The 25,744-nt window shown below is 41.8% G+C and overlaps 2 protein-coding genes across 4 annotated transcripts in view; one reads left to right on the forward strand and one right to left on the reverse strand.

The window, feature by feature from the left end:
- Window positions 1–25,744, reverse strand: part of SPIDR (scaffold protein involved in DNA repair) — a 275,881-nt gene that overhangs the window by 173,779 nt on the left and 76,358 nt on the right. Inside the window, exons 1-2 of one of the 3 annotated variants that reach the window (XM_025001816.2) lie at window positions 19,349–19,447; window positions 5,442–5,743 (exon numbers count right to left, since the gene is read on the reverse strand). In XM_025001816.2, the coding sequence (XP_024857584.1) occupies window positions 5,442–5,641 (200 nt within the window). In that variant the 5' untranslated portion in view covers window positions 5,642–5,743; window positions 19,349–19,447. Of the gene's footprint in view, window positions 1–5,441; window positions 5,744–10,595; window positions 11,086–19,348; window positions 19,448–25,744 lie in introns of those variants that run through there. The other 2 variants (XM_025001815.2, XM_025001813.2) reach the window with 2 other exon arrangements.
- Window positions 8,842–14,506, forward strand: LOC132342190 (craniofacial development protein 2-like). Its single transcript, XM_059874416.1, has 3 exons — window positions 8,842–9,255; window positions 9,970–10,687; window positions 12,331–14,506. The coding sequence occupies exon 3, from the start codon at window positions 12,942–12,944 to the stop codon at window positions 13,920–13,922; it is 981 nt and encodes a 326-aa protein (XP_059730399.1). The 5' UTR covers window positions 8,842–9,255; window positions 9,970–10,687; window positions 12,331–12,941; the 3' UTR covers window positions 13,923–14,506.

Raw genomic sequence — 25,744 nt, forward strand, 5'->3', positions numbered from 1 at the left:
CTTTATTTGCTACTCTCCTGCTCAATCCGCAAACGCCAGTCCTGCTGGCCATCAGACATAGGCAATCAAGGTATGTCCTCTGGGTGGCAGTCACAAAAGCTAAAATGCCAGACATGTGCACAAGCCTCTTCTAGGAGACATCATCAACCCACAGCGATGTGGAGAGAGAGTGAGAAGACGGCACCTGCTGGCCTCCCATGTATCCAAGGAGAATGGCAGTCAGCAGCCAAGATGTGTGATAAATTAGAACCTGATCCTCAGGTAATTGTGCAGTAGTTTGAGCATTCTTTGGCAAAGCGGGAGACCAGGGTTGGAGCCCTGGGTTGGAAAGATCCCCTGGAGAAGGAAATGGCAATCCACTTCAGTACTATTGCCTGGAAAATCCCATGGACAGAGGAGCCTGGTAGGCTACAGTTTATGGGATTGCAAAGAGTCAGACATGACTGAATGACTTCACTTTCTTAGGGATTGGAATGAAAACTGACCTTTTCCAGTCCTGTGGCCACTGATGAGTTTTTCAAATTTGCTGGCATATTGAGTACAGCACTTTCACAGCATCATCTTTTAGGATTTGAAATAGTTCAACTGGAATTCCATCACTTCCACCAGCTTTGTCCATAGTGATGCTTCCTAAGGCCTACTTGATTTGCATTACAGTATGTCTGGCTCTAGGTGAGTGATCACACCATCGTGGCTATCTGGGTCATAAAGCTGTTTTTTGTATAGCTCTTCTGTTTATTCTTGCCACCTCCATATCTTCTGCTTCTGTTAGGTCCATACCATTTCTGTCCTTTATGGTGCCCATCTTTGCATGAAATGTTCCCTTGGTATGTCTAATTTTCTTGAAGAGATCTCTAGTCTTTCCCATTTTATTGGTTTTCTCTATTTCTTTGTATTGGTCATTGAGGAAGGCTTTCTTATCTCTCCTTGCTATTCTCTGTAACTCTGCATTCAAATGGGTATATCTTTCCTTTTCTCCTTTGCCTTTCACTTCTCTTCTTTTCTCAGCTATTTGCAAGGCGTCCTCAGACAACGATTTTGCCTTTTTGCATTTATTTTTCTTGGGGATGCTCTTGATCACTGCCTCCTGTACAATGTCACAAACCTCCATCCATAGTTCTTCAGACACTCAGTCTATCAGATCTAATCCCTTGAATCTATTTGTCACTTCCACTGTATAATCATAAGGGATTTGATTTAGGTCACACCTGAATGGTCTAGTGGTTTTCCCTACTTTCTTCAAGTCTGAATTTGGCAATAAGGAGTACATGATCTAAGCCACAGTCAGCTCCTGGTCTTGTTTTTGCTGACTGTATAGAGCTTCTCCATCTTTGGCTGCAAAGAATATAATCAATCTGATTTTGGTGTTGACCATCTGGTGATGTCCATGTGTAGCGTCTTCTCTTGTGTTGTTGGAAGAAGGTGTTTGCTATGGTCAGTGCATTCTCTTGGCAAAACTCTGTTAGCTTTTGCCCTACTTCGTTTTGTACTCCAAGGCCAAATTTGCCTGTTACTCCAGGTATTTCTTGACTTCCTACTTTTGCATTCCAGTCCCCTATGATGAAAAGGACATTTTTTGGGGGGTGTTAGGTCTAGAAGGTCTTGTAGGTAGACAGCATATTAAAAAGTAGAGACCTTACTTTGCCAACAAAGGTCTGTCTACTCAAAGTTATGGTTTTTCCAGTAGTCATGTATAGATGTGAGAGCTGGACTATAAAGAAAGCTGAAAACAGAAGAATTGATGCTTTTGAACTGTGGTGCTGGAGAAGAGTCTTGAGAGCCCCTTTGACTGCAAGGAGATCCAACCAGTCCATCCTAAAGGAAATCAGTCCTGAATATTCATTGGAAGGACTGATGCTGAAGCTGAAACTCCAATACTTTGGCCACCTGATGTGAAGAACTGACTCATTGGGAAAGACCCTGATGCTGGGAAAGATTGAAGGCAGGAGGAGAAGGGGACGACAGAGGATGAGATGATCGGATGGCATGACCAATTCGATGGACATGAGTTTGAACAAGCTCTAGGAGCTGGTGATGGACAGGGAAGCCTGGTGTGCTGCAGTCCACGGGGTCACAAAGAGTTGGACACTGAGCAACTGAACTGAACTGACCCTCAGGCAACAGCTTTTATCATATGCAAATAGGCCTCTTTGGGAGAAAGAATGGGAGATGTTTTTGTCAGCTCACTGTGGGCTGAGCCCTAGAGGAATAGCCACAGGGAGTCTTGGTAAGTTCATTAAGAACTATATCTCTGCTAAAGTCTGGTGGCAGGACCAACTGGATGTACATGAGTTTGAGTAGGCTCCGGGAGTTGGTGATGGACAGGGAAGCCTGGCATGCTGCAGTCCATGGGGTTGCAAAGCATTGAACACAACTGAGCGACTGAACTGAGAATCTGGTGGGTCTCATAGACACAAGCCCTTTTGGCTTTTAGAGCCAGGTGTTTGGGGGGCTAGTCCTTCCAGTGAAAGTTTTAGAAGTTGAAGTGCTAAATACTGGATCCAAATTCTCTGCTCCAACATGCAAACTGCATGTTGCTGAGCCAGGGTGGGGTCTATGGTGAGGATCTCATAAATTCACTAAGCAAGTTGCTGCTGCTGCTGCTAAGTCAAATCAGTGGTGTCCAACTCTGTGCAACCCCATAGATGGCAGTCCATCAGGCTCCCCCGTCCCTGGAATGCTCCAGGCAAGAACACTGGAGTGGGTTGCCATTTCCTTCTCCAATGCATGAAAGTTTTCAAGTGAAAGTGAAGTCACTCAGACGTGTCCAACTCTTTGCGACCCCGTGGACTGTAGCACACCAGGCTCCTCCGTCCATGGGATTTCACAGGCAAGTTAAGACAGTCCAATTACCTTTTATATAAAATAATTGGTACCAATAATTGGTACCAAAAATAGATTGGCATCAATTCAACAAGGCTAAACACTTATACAAAATGTGAAATGAAAAAGAGAAAGATTCAAAAGCATTCTAACTAATTTCCAGAAAAAGAATCACCACATACTTTTAATACACTCTACCAGGTGAAGAAATCAGGTAAAGAGAAAATAATTTAAATAAACATACTATATAATATCTTCAAGTTTTGCTTTCTGTCAAATATAGCAAGCACTGCAAAAACAAAAACAAAAACACCTGACCGTAAGACTGGTGAAATATGGCCTTATTATTGACAACCTAACTAAAATATCAAAGCAGTGCTAGATTGCCTTTCATTAGTTATGCCTTAAACAGTGCCATGCATCAACAAAAATAAAAACAGGACTTCCCTTGTGGCTCAGTGGATAAGAGCCCACTTCCCAACATAGGGGACATGGGTTTGATCCCTGGTCCGGGAAGATTCCACATGCCAAGGAACAACTGAGTCTGTGTGCCACAGCTACTGTACCCACCCTCCAGGGCCCACAGGCCGCAACTACCAAGGACAGTGCTCCTAGAGCCCGTGCTCCACGACAAGAGAAGCCACTGCAACAAGAAGCCTGTGCACCACGACAAAGAGTAGCCCGCACTCCACGCAAGTAGAGAGAGCCCACATGGAGCAACAGGACCCGGTACCACCATGAATAAATACATAAATAACTTTTAAAAAATAAACAAACAAGGAAGAAGGCCCAAAGACGCTGAATTAACATTTCCCTGTCGGACAAATCACAAGAGAGAGGGCCAATGTTCTCCAGCCTTGAAATGCCAACTACTTAACTGGATCCTTGCTAGCTAGTCCTTATGAGGTTTAAAAAAAAGAAAAAAATCCTTTTAATCGCATTTATAAATATTTTATTTGTGCTACATTTGTGCTACACCCACCTTTTTCCTCACTGCAGTTTCATTTTCCACAGACTGCCCCCACCCCATCCCCAGCTGAACTTCTGTGACAATGGCTTGTGACCCTTCCCTGTGAAGATTATCAAGATGTCTGTATCCACAGCATTTTCATAAAAGTTCACTTCAACAAGTCTTTCTTTCATCATTACTAGACAACTAGTTAAGAGATTTTCTCAACTGAAAACATGATGCTCTAAACAGAACAGCCTATGAGCCGAACATGTGACCTTTCCCCTGCTTCTGAACCAGGTCAGCAAACCTGCTCCGGGCAGCAACCATGGGCCTTCAGGAAGTTCAGTAAAGCTCCTCCTAGTGTCAACAGAGAGTCTTCCAGTCTGATGCCTGAGACAGACAGCCCTAATCACACCAATCACACTCTTAGTATTTCAACACAGTAACTCTGAAAGAATAACCACAAAACAGACATCTCTCAGTTATCACTTAGAAATCACAAGAAGAAATCAACTATTTGCATATTGCTGGAGTTGCTTCAGTCATGAGCAAAGGATATTTGAATCCCTTTAATTAGATTCCTTTCCTGTTTTCTCAATAGACTACGACATCATTCTCATTTAAGGGTATTTAATAACTTCTTCACTCTGGGCATGAGGCATTCTGTCTTACTTTATGTCAAAAACAACAACAGTGAACAGGCATCGACATATCACCAGACTATATCCATCGCACTGGATCAGTCACATTCTTCTAGTCTCCCCTCTGCTCCTTTATTCAAAACAGGTCTCCTTCTCCCATTTGCATCCCTGGATATGGACAGCGATTATTCCTAACCTCTGTCTCCACTGGGTCTTCTCTATTATTTTCTAACTCATCTCACATTTTTCCTCTGGGATCTCTTTTAGACACTGGATCCCAATCAAGCCTGATCAAACGTGTGCCTGCCCCTTTCCTGCTTTGAACTGCAGCTTCTAGCAGAGGTGACACTGCTTTCCAGAACTCAAGCTCCTTGCCTCCTCCCCCACTGACCCAACACTAACACCATCACTGGGCTCTCCTTGGTGTGTGCTGTACTTGCCCTCCGTGAAGTACACAGCCTCAACAGATCCCAAACCGTATTCTTCATTAGTGCATTTACACACTCTACTGTGCTCCTGCACACATTCTGCTGGCCCTCTGTAGCCTAGCTTCTATGGTTCTTCACACACACACCAGCCAGTATCAGGCCTGTGAATCCTTGCTCTCGCCAACTACAATCACAAAAGCAATCTCAATACTCTTTATTTCTATTTCCCTCTTTAGATATAACTCACTCAAAAACAAGAACAGTCATTTACTTGTATTAACTGTCAAACACAGCACTTGGAACATGGTTACTAAATAAAATTTGATAAACCCAACCAACCAGTCTCCATTAAGGAAAACAGTTACATAAGCTGGTTATGATTGAAACAGTGGATGTTCAACTTATATAAACAAATCCATAAGTCATCTCCAGAAATTAGGACCCTATAACTGCTCATCAGAACTACAATTCTATTCTATAAATCTTCCTTCCCACATAAATAGATTTTTTTTTTTAATAAATAGATATTTTTAAATTAACATTTTAGGTATTTGGATTTTTTTAGAAAAAGAAAAACTGTTTTATAAAGTATTTAACCTTAAAAGCTTCTTCCTTTTTGCTGAACTTTCTGGAGTCTTGGGAAGTTTTGTCTGTTTCTTGGGTGTCTGCAAAATGGTCTCCGGAGTCTTGGGAAGTTTTGTCTGTTTCTTGGGTGTCTGCAAAATGGTCTCTGTAGATTCTACCCGCAGGTTTTTTCGTCTCTCTGTGACCTGTCTTCCATCTGATCCAAAATCCATGTGGTATTTGTGAGAGGATTCTGAATCAATGAGCAAGACGCTCTCAGAGCCGTCATCTTCTTCACTATCTGATGAATACTCTAAAATCTCTGTAGGATTTGTCTGAAAACAAAAAAAATTAAGAGAAATGCAATTAACTTTACAGAATTGTTTATTCAAATCCATATTTATACCACGCCTATTATTCTACTCCCCTATGATTATACTCATTGAAATAACTTTGCAGACATAATATCTGTATCTTAAACTTCTTTCTTGATACAAAATCCAAACTAAGCAAGCCATATACCCAAAGAAGAGATTAAACCAATTGTAAGCCAGACACTATCTCACAGAATCCACCAAATCCAGTACAAACATTTCAATCTTCCTTCAATAAACTAAAAGAAATGTGCCACACATTTGTCAGTCTCAAAAACTGAATTAATAGCATGAACCTGAATGCCATCAGTCATTTAACACCTACTGGGGAAAAAGTAATCTTTTGATTCTGAATTTTAATGTGGGGTATAATAATAATTTACTATTTGTTAAAACTCAAATTTTCTCTAAAACTGCCTCTTCAGATGTAACCCACTTAATTGACCAAAGAAGTCTCTAAGGATAAAGATGAAAAATTGAGTTTTCCCATATAATTCCAATGAAATATTTTCCAGAGGCCAGTTTGAAACTGCTAATAAAATTAATACACAGAAATCGCTTGCATTCTTATATACTAACAATGAAAACTCAGAGAAATTAAGGAAACAATCCCACTCACTATTGCAATGAAAAGAATAAAATACTCAAGAATAAATTTACCTAAAGAAACAAAAGACCAAGTATACAGAATAAAACACTGATGAAAGAAATCAAAGATGACACAAATAGATGGAGAAATATACCATGTTCTTCAATTGGAAGAATCAACATAGTAAAAATGAGTATACTACCTAAAGCAATCTATAGATTCAGTGCAATCCCTATCAAACTACCAATGGTATTTTTCACATAACTAGAACAAATAATTTCAGAATTTTTATGGAAATACAAAAGGCCCCAAATAGCCAAAGCAATATTGAGAAAGAGGAACGGAACTGGTGGAATCAATCTTCCTGACTTTAGGCTATACTGCTGCTGCTGCTAAGTCGCTTCAGTCATGTCCGACTCTGTGTGACCCCATAGCCAGCAGCCCACCAGGCTCCCCCATCCCTGGGATTCTCCAGGCAAGAATTCTGGAGTGGGTTGCCATTTCCTCCTCCAGTGCATGAAAGTGAAAAGTAAAAGTGAAGTCGCTCAGTCGTGTCTGACTTGTAGCGACCCCATGGACTGCAGCCCACCAGGCTCCTCCGTCCATGGGATTTTCCAGGCAAGAGTACTGAAGTGGGGTGCCATCACCTGCTACAGTCATCACGATAGTATGGTTCTGGCACAAAGACAAAAATATATATCACTGGAACAAAATAGGAAATCCAGAGATAAATCCATATACCTATGGACACCTTATCTTTGAAAAAGAAGGCAAAAATATACAATGGAGAAAAAACAGTCTCTTCAACCGTGGGAAAACCAGTCAACTACGTGTAAAAGAATGAAACTAGAACACTTCATAATACCACACACAAAAATAAACTCAAAATGGATTAAAGACCTAAATCTAAGACCAGATACTATAAAAACTCTTAGAGGAAAACAGGCAGAACACTCTCGAACATAAATCACAGCAAGATCCTCCATGATCCACCTCCCAGAGTAATGGAAATAAAAACAAAAATAAACAAATGGGACCTAATTAAACTTAAAAGCTTTTACACAACAAAGGCAACTGTAAGTAAGGTGAAATGACAACTCTCAGATGGGAGAAAATAATAGCAAACGAAACAACTGAAAAAGAATTAATCTCCAAAATACACAAGTAGCCCATGCAGCTCAATACCAGAAAAATGAACAACCCAATCAAAAAGTTGGGCAAAAGACCAAAACAGACGTTTCTCTAAAGAAGACACATAGATGGCTAATAAACACATGAAAAGTGCTCAATATCACTCATTATTAGAGAAATGCAAACCAAAACCACAATGAGGTATCACCTCATGTTGGTCAGAATGGCTATGATCAAAAAGTCTACAAACAATAAATGCTGAAGAGGGTGTGCAGAAAAGGGAAACCTCTTACACTGTTGGGTGGAAGGCAAACTGGTACAGACACTGTGGAGAACAGTGTGGAGATTCCTTAAAAAAACTGGAAATAGAACTGCCATACGACCCACCAATCCCACTGCTGGGCATACACCCCGAGGAAACCAGAACTGAGAGAGACACATGTACCCCAATGTTCACTGCAGCACTGTACAATAGCCAGGACATGGAAGCAACCTAGATCTTCATCAGGAGACAAATGGATAAGGAAGCTGTGATACATATACACAATGGACTATTACTCAGCTATAAAAAGGAATGCATTTGAGTCAGTTCTGATGAGGTAGATGAACCTAGAGCCTAATATACAGACTGACATAAGTCAGAAACAGAAAGACAAATAATGTATATTAACGGATATATACGGAATTTAGATGGTACTGATGATCATATATTCAGGGCAGCAAAGGAGACACAGATGTAAAGAACAGACTTTTGGACTCAGCGGGAGAAAGCGAGGGTGGGATGATTTGAGAGAATAGCATTGAAACATACGTATTACCATATGTAAAACAGATGGCTAGTGAAAATTTGATGCATGAAGCAGGGCACCAAAAACTGGTACTCTGGGACAACCCAGAGGGATGGGGTGGGGAAGGAGGTGGGTTCAGGATTGGGGAGGACACATGTATACCTGTGACTGACTCATGTGATTGTATGGCAAAAACCATCACAATACTATAAAGTAATTATTCTCCAATTAAAATATATTAATTAATTAAAAATAAAGGCAATAAAATAAAATCCTCTTTTCACTGCACATCAAAAAAAAAAAGAAACTAGTCCTATGCACGTTTTTCCCCTTTTAATGTCTTGTTTTTCAGAATGTTCTATTAATTTGTGTTTTTGTGCTATCTTGATAATTGAGGGAAATATCATGGCATGGTGGATAGAACTGTTATGCAATATAATATAATTATAATATAATAATAATATGCTTGAGAGCATAACAAATATTTACCTTTGGAATTAAAAAACAAACAAACAGGAACTATGTTAGAATGAGTCACTGAGTCTTTTTCCTAACATTTCCTATACTTCCTTCTACTCAAATTTCTGAAGTACCAAATAAGAATTTTTGCTTTGAACACCAGATTATAAAACAGGACTTCACATCAAGAGCCAAAACTAGGGCTTCCCTGGTGGCTTAGTAGTAATGAATCCACCTTCCAATGCAGGAGACATGGGTTGATCCCTGGTCCAGGAAGATCCCACATGCCTCAGAGCAACTAAGTCATGCACCACAACTACTGAGCCTGTGCTCTACAGCCTGGCAGCTGCAACAACTTAAGGCCACACACCCTAGAGCCCATGCTCTGAAGAGAAGCCACCGCAGTGAGAAGCCCGAGAATCTCAACTAGAAAGTAGACTCCCCTGCTGCAACTAGAGAAAAGCTCGTGCAGCACTGAAAACCCAGTACAGCCAATAAATAAATAAGTAAGTAAATAAACTGCAAATCCTGGAGAGAAAAATCAGAACATTCTTCTGTAATATCTTCTGTCTTTGCCCAGAAACATGCTAAAATGTTTAAATATGGTAGATATTTTCCTATTACTTGATTTTGCAAGTCACTCTCATTGTTTTAATGTCAGCAACAATTTATCCCTCAACATTCTAATTTTCCAGTATATTAGTAGCTGCTCCTAATTTAATAGCTACACTAAATTTTTAACTCATTAAATGTAAACTGTACATTTAGTTGATTGGGTTCTATACCCCATTGATTCATACTGCAGCTACAGGGACCCTCAAAAGGAGCACTTCCTATTGATGGTCAGCTTGGACTGTGTCACTGGCACTGTAGCAGGCACATGGACACATGAGAACGAGGTTATCACTTGTGGGTGTGTGTGTGCGCATGTGCACTGGGGGTATGTGTGTGTGTGTGTGTGTGTGAGTGTGTGTGTGTGTGTAGGTTAGCATTACAATTTTAATCATTTACTAATCTACACACAAGGCAAAAAATTGATCACATTTGGCCTTTTAAGAATCTTATCGTTAAAATCTTTTTAAGAGCTTAAAAAGGACCTCACCTATTCCCACATCTCAAAAGTTTGGGTAGTCACCTGTTATCAGGTGCCATTTAAAATATGAAAAAGTACATGAAAAAACTGTCAAAAGAAGAGCTTCATCCCACAATCCTCTCCACAGGCTCAACTGTGTGCCCACTTTACTGTGTTACTGAAGTATTCAGTAGGAGAAGGCAATGGCACCCCACTCCAGTACTCTTGCCTGGAAAATCCCATGGACGGAGGAGCCTGGTAGGCTGCAATCCATGGGGTCGCTAAGAGTCGGACACAACCGAAGTGACTCAGCAGTAGCAGAAGTATTCAGTACTACACACTGCTCGTCAGGGGCACCTGTTCCCCTCAACACTGCCCTGCCAGACACAGCTTCCGAGTAAACATTAAGAACAGGCCACAAAAGAACCACAGTAGCGGACACTGAAAACTAAGTTTCTCAACATGAAATTTTCGGATATTACTTGAGAACTCCCAGTTTAATTTCATGGTTTTGCTATGGAATGTCTTTTTCTTCAGTACTCGAAAGTTGTGCACTTCCTGCTAGAGCAGGGCTGCTCAGCGTCAGCACCGCTGCCATTTCACCCAGGATAACGTGGGGGCGGTCCTGTGCACCGCAGGGTGGTTAGCAGCATCCTGGCCACTACCCACTAGCAGAATGATCAAAAGTCTCCAGGCATCCCCCGATCGAGAACTACTGTCCTAGAAAAAAGTCAACAAATAACCAGCTACACGTGGCCTGTGCCAGGGACTCACATGAAAAACTGAGGAGGTCAAAATGAAATAGTCACAGAACGAACTGGTGGAAGTACTGCAATAGAAGTGTTGTTCAGGCTGCACAGGAACAGGTAAGAGAACAAAGCCAGCTGGGGCACAGGGAGAGGGGAAGAAGGAAACAGATGCCACTAGAATCAGGACTTGCCACCTAAAGCTGAATGCGAACTGCAGGTTATTAGGCAGAGAGAAAAGGAAGTGCATTCGGGGACTGAAATAGCACGACCACAAATAGGAGGCCAGAAAGAACAGAGCGCACCAGGGTAATCTACAAGAAGCAGAGGAAAGGGGCGTTGAAGGCCGAGCAGACCACAGCAGGGCATGCTGCTGCACTCTGAGGCCCTTGCGAGCCACGGGCAGTTTTACCAGGGGCAAGCCAAGGCTCATGCTGGTGTGGAGAGATCACCCAGACAACATTCTGAAGAACAGACTCTACTGTTGAAAGGAAGAGGCAGCAGCTAGCAAGAAGTCTCCTCCATAATCAAAGCAAGAGATGAAGATGTGAGAGGTGGCAGGAGGATACAGAAGCAGACTGGAGAGAAAATAACAAAGAAAATGTAACAATACTTGAGGACTCCCAGATGTCAGAAATGAAAGTGAAGGCAGAATGAAAGGAGACCCCAAGCACCTGGTCTGGGCAACAAGAGAGGTCCATTTATCAGGAAAGGGAATTCCAGAAATATATCTGGAACAGGATTGTTCCCAATACTGAATTTGGTTTTGGTATGTTAATATTGTAACGTCTATGAAATAGCTGAGGTAACAATGACCAAGAGGCAGCCACGGCTTAACAGGCCTGGAGCTTAAACAAAGAGATTCGACATGGAGATTCAAGTGCAGGAACCATAGGGACAGAAACTGTGCGCTCAAGTTGAGGGCTCATGGGAAAGACGGTCCACAGAAACCATGTAACCGAAGAGAAGCTCCAGGCTGGAACTTTGGGAATATCATCAACATTTAAGCTGTATTCAGGTGAGAAGAGACAGAAAAGTGAACTCACTTGAGAAGGAAGAGATTGCACAGATATGAACCCAACACCATCTCAAGCTCAGCCCTGCCCTCAATCGCAGGTTATCTTAAGCAATTTATTTAACTTTCCTATGCCTGTTTTCTGAAGGAAATCAGTCCTGGGATTTCTTTGGAAGGAATGATGCTAAAGCTGAAACTCCAGTACTTTGGCCACCTCATGCAAAGAGTTGACTCATTGGAAAAGACTCTGATGCTGGGAGGGATTGGGGGCAGGAGGAGAAGGGGATGACAGAGGATGAGATGGCTGGATGGTATCACTGACTCGATGGACGTGAGTCTCAGTGAACTCCAGGAGTTGGTGATGGACAGGGAGGCCTGGCGTGCTGCGATTCATGGGGTCGCAAAGAGTCGGACACGACTGAGCGACTGATCTGATCTGATCTGATGCCTGTTTCTTCATCTTCAATTTGGAGACACAGTAACATCTAACACATTAAGCATTTCATCGTCATTTAGTCACTAAGTCGTGTCCAACTCTTGCAACCCCATGATTATTGCCCACCAGGCTCCTCTGTCCATGGGATTCTCCAGGCAAGAATACTGGAATGGTAGCCACTTCCTTCTTCAGGGGATCTTCCCGACCCAGGAATTGAACTCGTGTCTCTTGTACTGCAGACAGATTCTTTGCAACTGAGGTTTTAAGCATTTAATAAATGTATTAAATTTTATATTTATTTTCTTTTTTAAGATTTTTCTTAATCCCTAAGAGGATCTCTGTAAATGACAATGAGGAACAGAGCAAATAATGTCTTCAGCAGCCGATCAAACACGAACAATGCCTTAGCCAGCAAAACAAACCATGGAGAAGGGAATGGCAAACCACTTCAGTATTCTTGCCTTGAGAACCCCATGAACAGTATGAAAAGGCAAAATGATAGGATACTGAAAGAGAAACTCCCCAGGTCAGTAGGTGCCCAATATGCTACTGGAGACCCGTGGAGAAATAACTCTAGAAAGAATGAAGGGATGGAGCCAAAGCAAAAAGAATACCCAGCTGTGGATGTGACTGGTGATAGAAGCAAGGTCCGATGTTGTAAAGAGCAATATTGCATAGGAACCTGGAATGTCAGCTCCATGAATCAAGGCAAATTGGAAGTGCTCAAACAAGAGATGACAAGAGTGAATGTCGACATTCTAGGAATCAGCAAACTGAAATGGACTGGAATGGGTGAATTTAACTCAGATGACCATTATATCTACTACTGCAGGCAGGAATCCCTCAGAAGAAATGGAGTAGCCATCATGGTCAACAAAAGAGTCTGAAATGCAGTACCTGGATGCAATCTCAAAAACGACAGAATGATCTCTGTTCGTTTCCAAGGCAAACCATTCAATATCACAGTAATCCAAGTCTATGCCCCAACCAGTAATGCTGAAGAAGCTGAAGTTGAACGGTTCTATGAAGACCTACAAGACCTTTTAGAACTAACACCCAAAAAAGATGTCCTTTTCATTATAGGGGACTGGAATGCAAAAGTAGAAAGTCAAGAAATACCTGGAGTAAGAGGCAAATTTGGCCTTGGAATACGCAGTAAAGCAGGGCAAAGACTGATAGAGTTTTGCCAAGAAAATGCACTGGTCATAACAAACATCCTCTTCCAACAACACAAGAGAAGACTCTATACATGGACATCACCAGATGGTCAACACCGAAATCAGATTGATTATATTCTTTGCAGCCAAAGATGGAGAAGCCCTATACAGTCAGCAAAAACAAGACCAGGAGCTGACTGTGGCTCAGACCACGAACTCCTTATTGCCAAATTCAGACTGAAATTGAAGAAAGTAGGGAAAACCACTAGACCATTCAGGTATGACCTAAATCAAATCCCTTATGATTATACAGGGGAAGTGAGAAACAGATTTAAGGGACTAGATCTGATAGATAGAGTGCCTGATGAACTATGGACTGAGGTTCGTGACATTGTACAGGAGACAGGGATTAAGACCATCCCCATGGAAAAGAAATGCAAAAAAGCAAAATGGCTGTCTGGAAAGGCCTTACAAATAGCTGTGAAAAGAAGAGAAGCAAAAAGCAAAGGAGAAAAGGAAAGATATAAACATCTGCATGGAGAGTTCCAAAGAATAGCAAGAAGAGATAAGAAAGCCTTCTTCAGCGATCAATGCAAAGAAATAGAGGAAAACAACAGAATGGGAAAGACTAGAGATCTCTTCAAGAAAATCAGAGATACCAAAGGAAAATTTCATGCAAAGATGGGCTCGATAAAGGACAGAAATGGTAGGAACCTAACAGAAGCAGAAGATATTAAGAAGAGATGACAAGAATACACAGAACTGTACAAAAAAGATCTTCACGACCCAGATAATCACGATGGTGTGATCACTCACCTAGAGCCAGACATCCTGGAATGTGAAGTCAAGTGGGCCTTAGAAAGCATCACCATGAACAAAGCTAATGGAGGTGATGGAATTCCAGTGAAGCTATTCCAAATCCTGAAAGATGATGCTGTGAAAGTGCTGCACTCAATATGCCAGCAAATTTGGAAAACTCAGCAGTGGCCACAGGACTGGAAAAGGTCAGTTTTCATTCCAATCCTGAAGAAAGGCAATGCCAAAGAATGCTAAAACTACGGCACAATTGCACTCATCTCACATGCTAGTAAAGTAATGCTCAAAATTCTCCAAGCCAGGCTTCAGCAATATGTGAACCGTGAACTTCCTGATGTTCAAGCTGGTTTTAGAAAAGGCAGAGGAACCAGAGATCAAATTGCCAACATCCGCTAGATCATGGAAAAAGCAAGAGAGTTCCAGAAAACATCTATTTCTGCTTTATTGACTATGCCAAAGCCTTTGACTGTGTGGATCACAATAAACTGTGGAAAATTCTGAAAGAGATGGGAATACCAGACCACCTGATCTGCCTCTTGAGAAATTTGTATGCAGGTCAGGAAGCAACAGTTAGAACTGGACATGGAACAACAGACTGGTTCCAAATAGGAAAAGGAGTACGTCAAGGCTGTGTATTGTCACCCTGTTTATTTAACTTATATGCAGAGTACATCATGAGAAACGCTGGACTGGAAGAAGCACAAGCTGGAATCAAGATTGCCAGGAGAAATATCAATAACCTCAGATATGCAGATGATAACACCCTTATGGCAGAAAGTGAAGAGGAACTAAAAAGCCTCTTGATGAAAGTGAAAGTGGAGAGTGAAAAAGTTGGCTTAAAGCTCAACATTCAGAAAACGAAGATCATGGCATCTGGTCCCATCACTTCATGGGAAATAGATGGGGAAACAGTGGAAACAGTGTCAGACTTTATTTTTCTGGGCTCCAAAATCACTGCAGATGGTGCCTGCAGCCATGAAATTAAAAGACGCTTACTCCTTGGAAGGAAAGTTATGACCAACCTAGATAGCATATTCAAAAGCAGAGACATTACTTTGCCAACAAAGGTCCGTCTAGGCAAGGCTATGGTTTTTCCTGTGGTCATGTATGGATGTGAGAGTTGGACTGTGAAGAAGGCTGAGCGCCGAGGAATTGATGCTTTTGAACTGTGGTGTTGGAGAAGACTCTTGAGAGTCCCTTGGACTGCAAGGAGATCCAACCAGTCCATTCTGAAGGAGATCAGCCCTGGGATTTCTTTGGAAGGAATGATGCTAAAGCTGATACTCCAGTACTTTGGCCACCTCATGCGAAGAGTTGACTCATTGGAAAAGACTCTGATGCTGGGAGGGATTGGGGGCAGGAGGGGAAGGGGACGACAGAGGATGAGATGCCTGGATGGCATCACTGAGTCGATGGATGTGAGTCTGAGTGAACTCCGGGTGTTGGTGATGGACAGGGAGGCCTGGCGTGCTGCAATTCATGGGGTCGCAAAGAGTTGGACACGACTGAGCGACTGATCTGATCTGATTCTTGATGTAGGCACGTCCAATTTTTAAGAGGAAACAAAAGCCATAACAAACATCTTTGGGGAAAGATGGCAAGCAGCAGCACTTCAGCACATTTTCCTTTAGAACTGCTCCCCAAAGGCTGAAATCCTGATGAGTGTGGACGAGCTCTCCTCACATGGACACAGGGAGAAATGGCCGCTCACGAGACCCCAGCTGTCTTAGTCCCAGCCTGACAGTAAGGAACTCATTCTTTCACAAAGCATGCTGAGTCCATGAGTGCACACGCACTGTGTGTCCCTGTACATGCATGCAGAGGTGCAAGTGCATGGGATAGGAGGAGAAGGAAGGAATCAAAGACCGCTCACAGGAGTCTGCAGGTTCAGAAGCTCCAGGTGACTTTTATCTTTATTGTAGAAGCTGATTAATGAGAATGGAGGGCTATGAGTTTTGGAACAAAAAAAGACTTGGTTTTCAATCACAGGTCCCCTGTTTTCCTGTTTCGTAGTTGCACAAGTCACTTTGCTGGCTCTGTCATTCCTTAGCTAAATGGAAAAATTCTTCCAGAAGCATTTTAAGAATGAGGGATAATGACTACTTATTATGAAATGATTTAAGCACATGGAAAAGTGCAAGAAATAAAAAATACCTGTGCTCATTACCTAATCACTCTTCATCAAATATTAACACAATACAAATTTTTCTTCAGTTTTTTTTTTTTTAAAAGGCAGTTGAAAATTCCTGCATCTCTCTTCATGTTCTAGTTTTCCTCCACCCTAGAGGTAACTCCCTCCTGAATTTGGCATTTCATCAACATCCTCTTTGTATTCTTATAAAAGAATATTATTCTCTCTTTATTTTTTACCACACACACAAATACTATAGTGTATTATTTTGTGAGCTTTCAAACTTTATATAAAATTTTTAAATGGTATCCTCTGAACACAGCTCTGAATGACCTATTTTTTCCACCAACATTATCTTTTTTAAAACATTTATTCATGTTCATACATGTAGCTCTATTTCAGTGCTGCCCAATAAAAGATATATAATTTAAAACTTTCTAGTAGCCATATTGAGAAATAAAAAGAAACAGATGAAATTAATATAACAACGTTATTTAACCAAATATATAAAAAACAGTATCACTTCTTTCTCAGGTCTCACCGGAATCACCTTGAGCAGTCCCTTCACCCCCGTCTGTTTTTGTGTCTCTGTACCTCGAAATTCTCCCAGCCTTTCCCCACATCCAATTCTGAAGCCACTTCTGCACTTTAAGGTGTTTGCTATAGCAGCACCACACTTCTCAGCACCAACCTCTGGATGAGTCTGCTTAGGCTGCCAGAGCAAAAGACGAGAGACACAGGGAGATGGAGAGACTGACTTCCAGCAGGTTCCTTGTGAAAGCTGACCAAATGGAGCCCTCCGAAAACTTTCACATATAATTACTTTCTTCAGGTCTATAGTCCAGTTACAGAAATAATATATCCAGAGCAACCTCAGGATATACTAGCATGGTTCTAAAACCTTTACTCCTGTTCAACTATATTTGCTTTTTGTTACTTGCAACTAAAAATTAACTATCTGTTAAATATCTCAAGGTACAAAAAGTGTTCCATTAAAGAAATAGCAGCCTTATTAAGGATATACTATGTGTAAGGTGTTATATAAGAAACAAAATTTAATGAGATACAGTTCCATAACGAACCTGAAATCAAATAAAGGAGATAGTGTAAGCACGGCTCACATGAGATGTTCCAAATGAGCACAGAATAGAGCCCCTGTTTCTGGCTGATCAGAAACCAGCAGATGCGCTGGAAGAGACAAAACCTACACTGCGTCTCAAAGGACCGAAGAATCCTTAGCATTTTAAAGATGAGAAAAGATGAAAGAAAGCACATGAGGCAGGGAAGGACCAGGATATTCAAGATACAGGGACAAGTCTTGACAAATCAAAGTGTGGAGTTCACACTGGGAGGCAAGAGATAACAAGGTAACCGACAGACTCAGGGGTGTAGAGAGCACAAACGTCCTCTCACATAAAGACAAATCAAGCAAGCCATCAGCAGTGGGAAGTAGGTTCTAAATTTATTTCTTGGAATGATGATAAATTTGATGGCAAATTCACTCACATACTTTCCGTGTGGCTTCTTGGTACCAGGGACTGCTCTGGGTCAGTGATAAGGTCCATGCCTTCAGATTTCTTTCCATTCCCAAACCCACTGAAGACATGCTCTAGCAAATTAAGTTTGTTGTTGTTTAGTTGCTAAATCACATCTGACTCTTTGCGACCCCACGGTCTGTAGCCCACCAGGCTCCTCTGTCCATGGGATTTCCCAGGAAAGAATACTGGTGTGGGTGGCCATTTCCTTCTCCAGGGGATTTTCCCAACCCAGGGCTTGAACACGTGTCTCTTGCATCTCCTACATCAACAGGTGGATTCTTTACCACTGAGTCACCTGGTAAGTCCAGCAACTTAAGTTACTATAGTATTTTAATGTGTGGAAATTCAGCACACTGGCAAGTGTAAATGCATTCACAGCCTACTACTTTAATAATTATTATTCTAAAACTGTTTGGTAACCAAATAGCACTAATGAAAATACTGCAGATAGTCGGTTCAAGTAATGCACTACAAAAGGCCAAACTTCAGTCAAGACAGTGGTGCTGTCTTGACTGAAACAGAGGACACATTCAAGAGCAAAGAATGGAAAGAGAAGCTGTTCTTTGGAACACATGGAGTTTTAAATGATCACAGGATGAGCACAGACACACAGAACCACCTAGCAGGAGACTGGAAATTCAGCTCCTTGACAAAGATGCCACTGGAGAAGAAATGATTCAAGACACCAACGACACCAACCCGTAAGACTCCTCATGGAGGACACGAGTGAAGACAAGCTGGCTGCAGCACTCTGATTTCTGGGCTCCGTGGACCGAGTCCAGGTGCATTTATTACTTCAGCCTCACCATAAACAACCAACCTCCTACAGACTATATCACGAATCACAACGACTCCATCTTACTTTGATAATCTGTAATACTGTGCACCTAAGATGATAAAAAAGACTCCACTGTCTCTCCCTTAAAATCTGCCAGTTATCTGGCAGTGCATACATCTGGGTGATGAGAGCAAGGAAAATATGGGAAGCATACACACACACTTATGTGAGCTATAATCACTGGAAAAATCAGGAATAAAAAAATTCTTCAATTCTCCAAATAGGTAGATATTCAACACGTTTTATTTAAAATAGATTTTTAAATAAGTATCACAAAATTTTAATTTAAAAAATTAATTCACACAATATTCCATGTAATTCATCTGATATTCTTTAAGCTGAAGTTACCCCCTGTAATCCTATCCACTAATTTCTGCATGAAATGTTCAGGAAAGAGTCTCATAAATAAAGAACTAGCCCTGAACCTAAGCATCCTAGTTCCCACATCAAATCTAAATCTAAATCCATGTCTACATGTGCAGGGTCGTCCTGGATACAAACAGCGTCCACTAACAAAGTCAGGAAGTCAAGCGTCTACCTGCAAGACAAAGACACACTGCCATAAAACAAGTGAAACCAATCAGCCAGATGAAACAACACTCTCTAACTTTCAGAAATTACAGCTTTCAATTCTAAAATGTATAGGCAGGTTGCACCAACAGCAACAGTGGAATATCAGTAACAAATGACGACCTCTTCCATTCTAAATGACACCTTTGTAAGCTAAATTACTTACCCAGCTGGCAAAACAAACGAAAGGTAACTAAACTAAAATCACTTCTTGAGATAACCGATTACAGGACAAAAACAGCTCACTTTACTGTATTTTATGCAAAAACAAAAGCCTTACGCTCTGGTCTCAGCCCTGCAGGGTCAGTGAAGCACCCTGTGCGGCCGGGGCCCTGCTGTGGGAGCAGCTGTCGGCTGCACCCTAACCGGCAGGCCCGTGTCTCGAAGCACTGGTTTCTGCTCTCTGAGGCTCCCACCCAATTACTGGCTGGCCCAGACCTGCCCGGGAAGATCAGCGAGGCCCAGGCCACGCCAAGTTCACGTTTATCCTGATTCAGCCTCCCTTTCTTCAACTCACACTACAAATGACAACAGTCACGGGAATTTTAAGGACATTAGAAGAGAAGTATAAGGTTCTGCCTGTTTAGGAGCTTTTGAATCTAATAACAACCACTAAACATGTTTATGTAGGTTAAAAGGTGCAGGCAACAGCTAAAATGCTAAAGAAGATATGCCCTGGCAGCTGTGATGAGTGAAACCACCAAAACCAATACAGCTCTTAAAAATTAATGGGAATGAGGAATACTGGCAGCTGATAAACCAACAAATTTAGTTATCAGACACTTCCATTTCCACTCAAAACTCTAAAATGGAATTCATTGCTTTAACAAATCAGCTCAATGCTGCTGTGCATCAGAAATCATTCTGGGTACAATGGATCTAGTGGTGGTGATGGGGGGAGCCGATACCAGAATCCGAACCTCTATGGTCTTTAAATTCTGGTGGAATCATCATACGAACACATACACACACACAGATACACACTCACTCCTTCATTCACGTGGGCTGTTCTCTATCAAGAACAACACTGGATGTGTAGAAAAGGACAGCAAAACCATTGAGACCAGGAGTGTATCAGACTTCCAGATCCTAACAGAATTTTATTTTCTATTGGGATTAAAAATCAGTAAAAGCAACATAATTCTAGATAATACAGCCTTAAACTAATCACAGGTGATACACTTTCACTGTTTACTTTCGTGCTTTTTGTGACTGAAACTTTATCCATGAAAATCATTGCCAACTAGTGAGAGGGAAAACAAAAGCGACAGATTTTCTCACACATTCAAGAAAAAAAAAATTTTTTTTCTGAGGTAAACAGGTTTAACAAGCTACACCCAGAGTTACACCTCTGTAAACCACTTGGCTTGCCTTCCCCAAACAAAATGTTTCCAACCTCAAATTCCAGCCCGATGAGAACAACAGAACTCAAGTCCTACCGACGTTCTGTGGGTTCACAGAAGCACCTTTCCACCTCATCTTTACAACCAAAGTGCCTGCTCTGAGGAGCCCAAGGGGAAAACAACGATCAGCAGGGGAGAGGCTCATCATTAGAGACAGCAAGACAGCGACTGCAGCACTCAAAAAGGAAGCTGTGGGTCAAAGTTCACTGAGCAGCAGCCGAGAGCACAGAAGTGCCTAATGGCCCGGGGCCAGCAGGGCCTCGCAGCAGAGATCCACCCAGAATCAGGATCCCCCAGCCCAGAGAGTGACTACAGGTCAGGAAGTGAAAGCACGCCTCCTCCCAGGAAGACAGGGCTCGACTGGAGTACAGACGCAGTCTGTGACACAACCTGGCTGCCTCTCTCTCTGTTTCAGACATTTTCAGGGAAAGACACAGCCTGTCTTTCCCTGAAGACACAGGTCTTCTGGCAGATAGGCAGGGGTGGCATACCTTTCCCTGGTCAGCTGGAGGCTAAGGAACATCCAACTCAGAGCACGCTCAAAACTGGAGCCTCAAAACTAACAGAAAGGCAAAATGACCGCACACTCAAAAAATTAATCTATTCATTTGCAAACAGAATCAGAGGCAAGACACAGGCTGTTGCTGGTTATGAGCCAGACTTTGCTTTTTTTCAAGGCAAAGAATTAAAATCGTACACAAACTATTAGGTACAAAATAAGACCATGGGCATTCCCCTATGGCTCAGTGGGTAAAATATCCGCATGCAAGGCAAGAGGCACAAGAAAGGCAGGTTCTATCCCTGTGTTGGCAAGAACCCCTGCAGGAGGAAATGGCAACCCACTCCAATATTCTTGCCTGGGAAATTCCATGGACAGAGGAGCCTGGTGGGCTATAGTCCATGAGGTCGCAAAGAGCTGGACACAACAAACTAAGCAAGCAACCAAAGCTACAAGGGTATACGATACAACACGGGGAACATGGTCAATACTTTATAACTATAAATGCAGTATAACATTTAAAAATTCTGAATCACTACATTGTATACCTGTAACTATGTAATACTGTACAGCAACCACACTTCAATTTAAAAGAACTAAACTGAAGCAAAATAAAATCCTACACAGTGCCGAATGGGGTGGGGGTGGGAAGTCAGAATGGAGGGAGGAGTCTGGAGAAGGCAGAAAGCTTCCAAGGAAACAAGCCAGGGAAGTGCCCTAAGGAACAAGGTGGTAAACAAATCCAAGTAGGGCGCCAGGAGGCATTAACAGGCATGGAGATGAAGGCAGAGGGAGCTCCACAGTCAAGGCAGTGTGAATAAACGTGGATGAATGAAATTAAATGCTGAGCTTTCTCAGGAGCCTTTACTACGTCCTTCCATCTGTGATCTCTAAGGGAGGGCTGTAGTTTTCCATAACTTCTGTCTGTTTAAATATCGTAGACTGAATGTAGTTTAACATTTTCTTGACAGCTGTTCTCATAGAGAAACATTACTTAGGATGTTGAGGTGTGCAGTTCTGCACGTACCAGATAGGCTTCCTTTCCCACCATTTGCAAGACTGCTGGTGGGCCTCAAACCTGCGATGCTCAAGCCCGCCCCTGCTGCATTTCTGACTATCAAAGTCACAGGCTCCTTGCTTGCTCTGGGTTTGAAACCAGGAAATAGCAAGGCTCAGTGCTGGACAACAGAAGACTAAAAAATATATACTCTGCTCTTTAGACACCTCTATCTGGCTACTTGCTTATAACCGAGTGAAGCCAAAACACTCACTGTAAAGCAAATCTAACAGCAAGTATGTCAGAGGACCTAGGCCTCGCTCCAGACCCAAGGTTAGCTGAAAGGGTCCCAACTGGACGTCAGGCAGGTAGCACCTGACCGTATCTTATATATAAATAGATGCTTCTTCAAAATAATCAAACCTCGTCAAAATAATCCTCACAAAATTCCTTTGAGATGAAAGAGGACAAATTAGGTAAACTGAAATACAGAAGATGACTTAAACATAGTTGTGCAGTCACACAAGATAAGGGAATAATCTCAGGAATCCTCACTATCCACACAGAATCCTAAACACACTGTATCAGCCTCTGTCAAGAAAAAGAAAACAACGCCGGGCGAAGGAATAGAGGAAAACTTATACATATACACACACACACACACACACACACACACACACACACACATATGTATACATATTTAACTTTGATAGTTACAGAAGTACAGGAAGGCAAAACTTATAAGAATTCTGTCCATAGAAGAAATCTGTCCTGTATATTTTTCCATAACATGAGGGTTGATAAAGGTGATACAGCAAGCACTTTATATTAAGGTATTTAAAAGGTGTAATGTTTCGTAAAGCTCATTTCATCATTATTTCAATAACTAAAAGATAATGTTTAATACAGTTAGGAATTTTATTGGCTACAATGAGCCAAAACAATATCATGGAGGTAAGTCAACTCTGAAAATGATTACTCTTTAACATTCATGCAGGAACATGAACTATGAAAAGAAGTACCAGGCTGTTTTAGTCCCTACAAAGCCAGAAACAGCAAAGTAGTCCACCCTTAAGAAGATACTTGATTTAAACTATGCTGCTGCTGCTGCTAAGTCGCTTCAGTTGAGTCCGACTCCTATCGACCCCATGGACTGCAGCCCACCAGGCTCCTCCGTCCATGGGATTTTCCAGGCAAGAGTACTGGAGTGGGTTGACATTGCCCTCTCCAATTTAAACTATAAATTCAAACAAAACAATGTTTATCTTTGTGAAGTTTTAAAGACCCATGATTCTGTAAAGTTATGTTGGGCTTGATACATGAAGCAATGCAGATTTTCTTACTTGAAAAATAAAGATAATGCTGACTAAAAATAATTCACTAAAAGAACATACTTGAAATACAGTTGTAACTAGAAGAACATTCTATATGTACCTGAAACTACATACATAAAGACTGTATAGCAGAACATTTACAACCAACAAAAATTCTGTGTGTGTTTCTGAACACGTACCATGGAGTGCTCAAGAGCATTAACGCACAAGCTGAACCAACCACGTGTGCTCAGAAGGGTTGCTTTACTCACTGCCTCTTGACTGGCACTAGAGAACTGACCTCTTGGAATATTCAAACTGATAGAAACATTTTGCACACTCAGTACCTTGGCCACACTGTACTGTTCTGTCTAGGTGGTCTGTGCAAATAATGTGATTCATGGTAAGCATCTGCTTTCCTTCTGGAACTGGGTTTGGTCACTGCCCAGTCACCAGGCACTGTTACAGGGACAACCAAAACTGTGCGGAACCAATGAGCTTACTACACTCTGCAAGAGCTGCTGCAGGTTGAGATGAAGCATGTCCTCCGCTACCCCTGGGCGAGGACTCTTTGAAGCTTGTGCCTAGTCACCCAACTTCTGACACACTTTCCCCTGTGGACTGTGCTTAGTATCATTTGTTGTAATAAATCACAGCCTCAAGTATAATGACTTCCAAGTTCAATGATTCCTCCTGACAAATCGCTAAATCTGGAGAGGGTCTTAGGGACTCCAGACACACAGAGTTCATAATTTTAATACACTTTCCATCATTTGAGTAGAATAAGAGGTAAAAACTAGTCTATACAATCCTGGTAATCAGATACAGCTCTTCTAATAACATAAGTTACATGACTTAGAGAAATATCAATCTCCATTCATGGAAACCATTTATAGTTAGATAAATACGGTTTTAAATCAGATCACCATCTAGAACACGGGATGGCAGTTTTGTTTTTTTGGGTTTTTTTGGTAAAGGACCAGATGGTAAGTACTTTAGGCTTTGAGGGCCACACAGTGTCTTTCACAAATACTGAACTGTGTCACTGCAGCATGAGCACCATAACAGACAGTGCAGAAACCAGTATGCATGGCTGCATTTCAATAAAACTTTATTTGCAAAGACAGGTAAGGGGCGTGATGTAGCATGCAAGCTACAGTTTGCCAACCTCATTCCAGAACAAATGATTTTTTCAATTTCTTTCCTAGGTAAAGAAAACCACATATTAAAAATATAATAAAACAAAAAGTAAACAAAGGAGAATACCAAAATTCTTTCTTCATCACTCAATGTTGCTATAATAAAACTCAAATGACCTAAATCATAAATTTTAAAAATCAACTTAGGATCTGCTGATACCTTCTATGAACTCAGAATAATACCAAAAGTCACGAAAAGGCAAGCCAGGGGTAACTTCCTGGCTCTCTGGCACTGGGAAACTCTAGCCTGGGTTTTCTATTGCTTCATAACAAATCACCACTAAGTCAGAGGCTTAAGGCAACATCCATTTATTAGCTCACAGTTCTGGTGTTCAAGGCTTTATTCAGGGCAAGAGAGTCCAGGCTAAAGTCTCTACACAGAGTCCCTAAAGGTCAGTCAAGGTGCTGGCGGGCTGCTTCTCATTTGGGCACAGGGTCCTCTTCCCAGTCCCCACAATAGAAGAGTGAGGTCCTCACAGCCTCTGGACTGAGGTTCCTGCTGCCCGTCAGCTGGGGGCTGCTCCTACCCAACATTACTTTCCACATGGCCGCCCCATCTTCAGATCCAGCAACAAACAGTCCTGTTCCTGTGGAATCCTCACATAATCTCCTGCAACTTGTTCCTACAGTCAAAGTCTAAACATTTAATTTAGACAATAACTGGATTCAGCATTGCTCAATGAATATCGCAAAGTGTGCCTAACAAAATCAAAGCCCTGAAAAATCATTGAGAGGTTTTGAAATGAGCTTTTTTATAGAAATGGTCCGACCTTAAGAACATTTAACCCAAGCTTCTGAGACACTGGACCAGCACTGACGTGAACCTTAAGCATTCAAGGACTACATGACTTTGAATGAGGTCAAACAAACATGCTTATCATGCGAGGTTCTTAATCATACCTGTTAAGTGCCCCAAATCTATATAAATTCCTTCCTTCATCTCCACAACTTGCTGCCTTAATGATAACTAACACAAAAGAACAAAACAAGAAATTTCTAACAACTTGAGACCATAAACCAATTAGAGCCATTTTCTTGTTGTTATGCTCAATCATGTCTGACTCTTTTCGACTCTACGGACTGTAGCCCACCAGGCTCCTTTATCCACGGAATTTTCCAGGCAAGAATACTGGAACGGATTGCCACTTCCTCCTCCAGGGGATCTTCCCCACCCAGGGATCAAACCCTTGTCTCTCACATCTCTTGCATTGGTAGGTGGATTCTTTACTACGAGCACCACCTTGGAAGCCCGTGAAATGCCCTGC

Source organism: Bos taurus, chromosome 14, assembly GCF_002263795.3.
Source record: "Bos taurus isolate L1 Dominette 01449 registration number 42190680 breed Hereford chromosome 14, ARS-UCD2.0, whole genome shotgun sequence".
In the NCBI taxonomy this organism is placed as follows: Eukaryota; Metazoa; Chordata; class Mammalia; order Artiodactyla; family Bovidae; genus Bos; species Bos taurus.

Coding starts and splice junctions, on each gene's coding strand:
- LOC132342190 (XM_059874416.1), top strand. CDS start 12,942: ATGATCTCTGTTCGTTTCCAAGGCAAACCATTCAATATCACAGTAATC.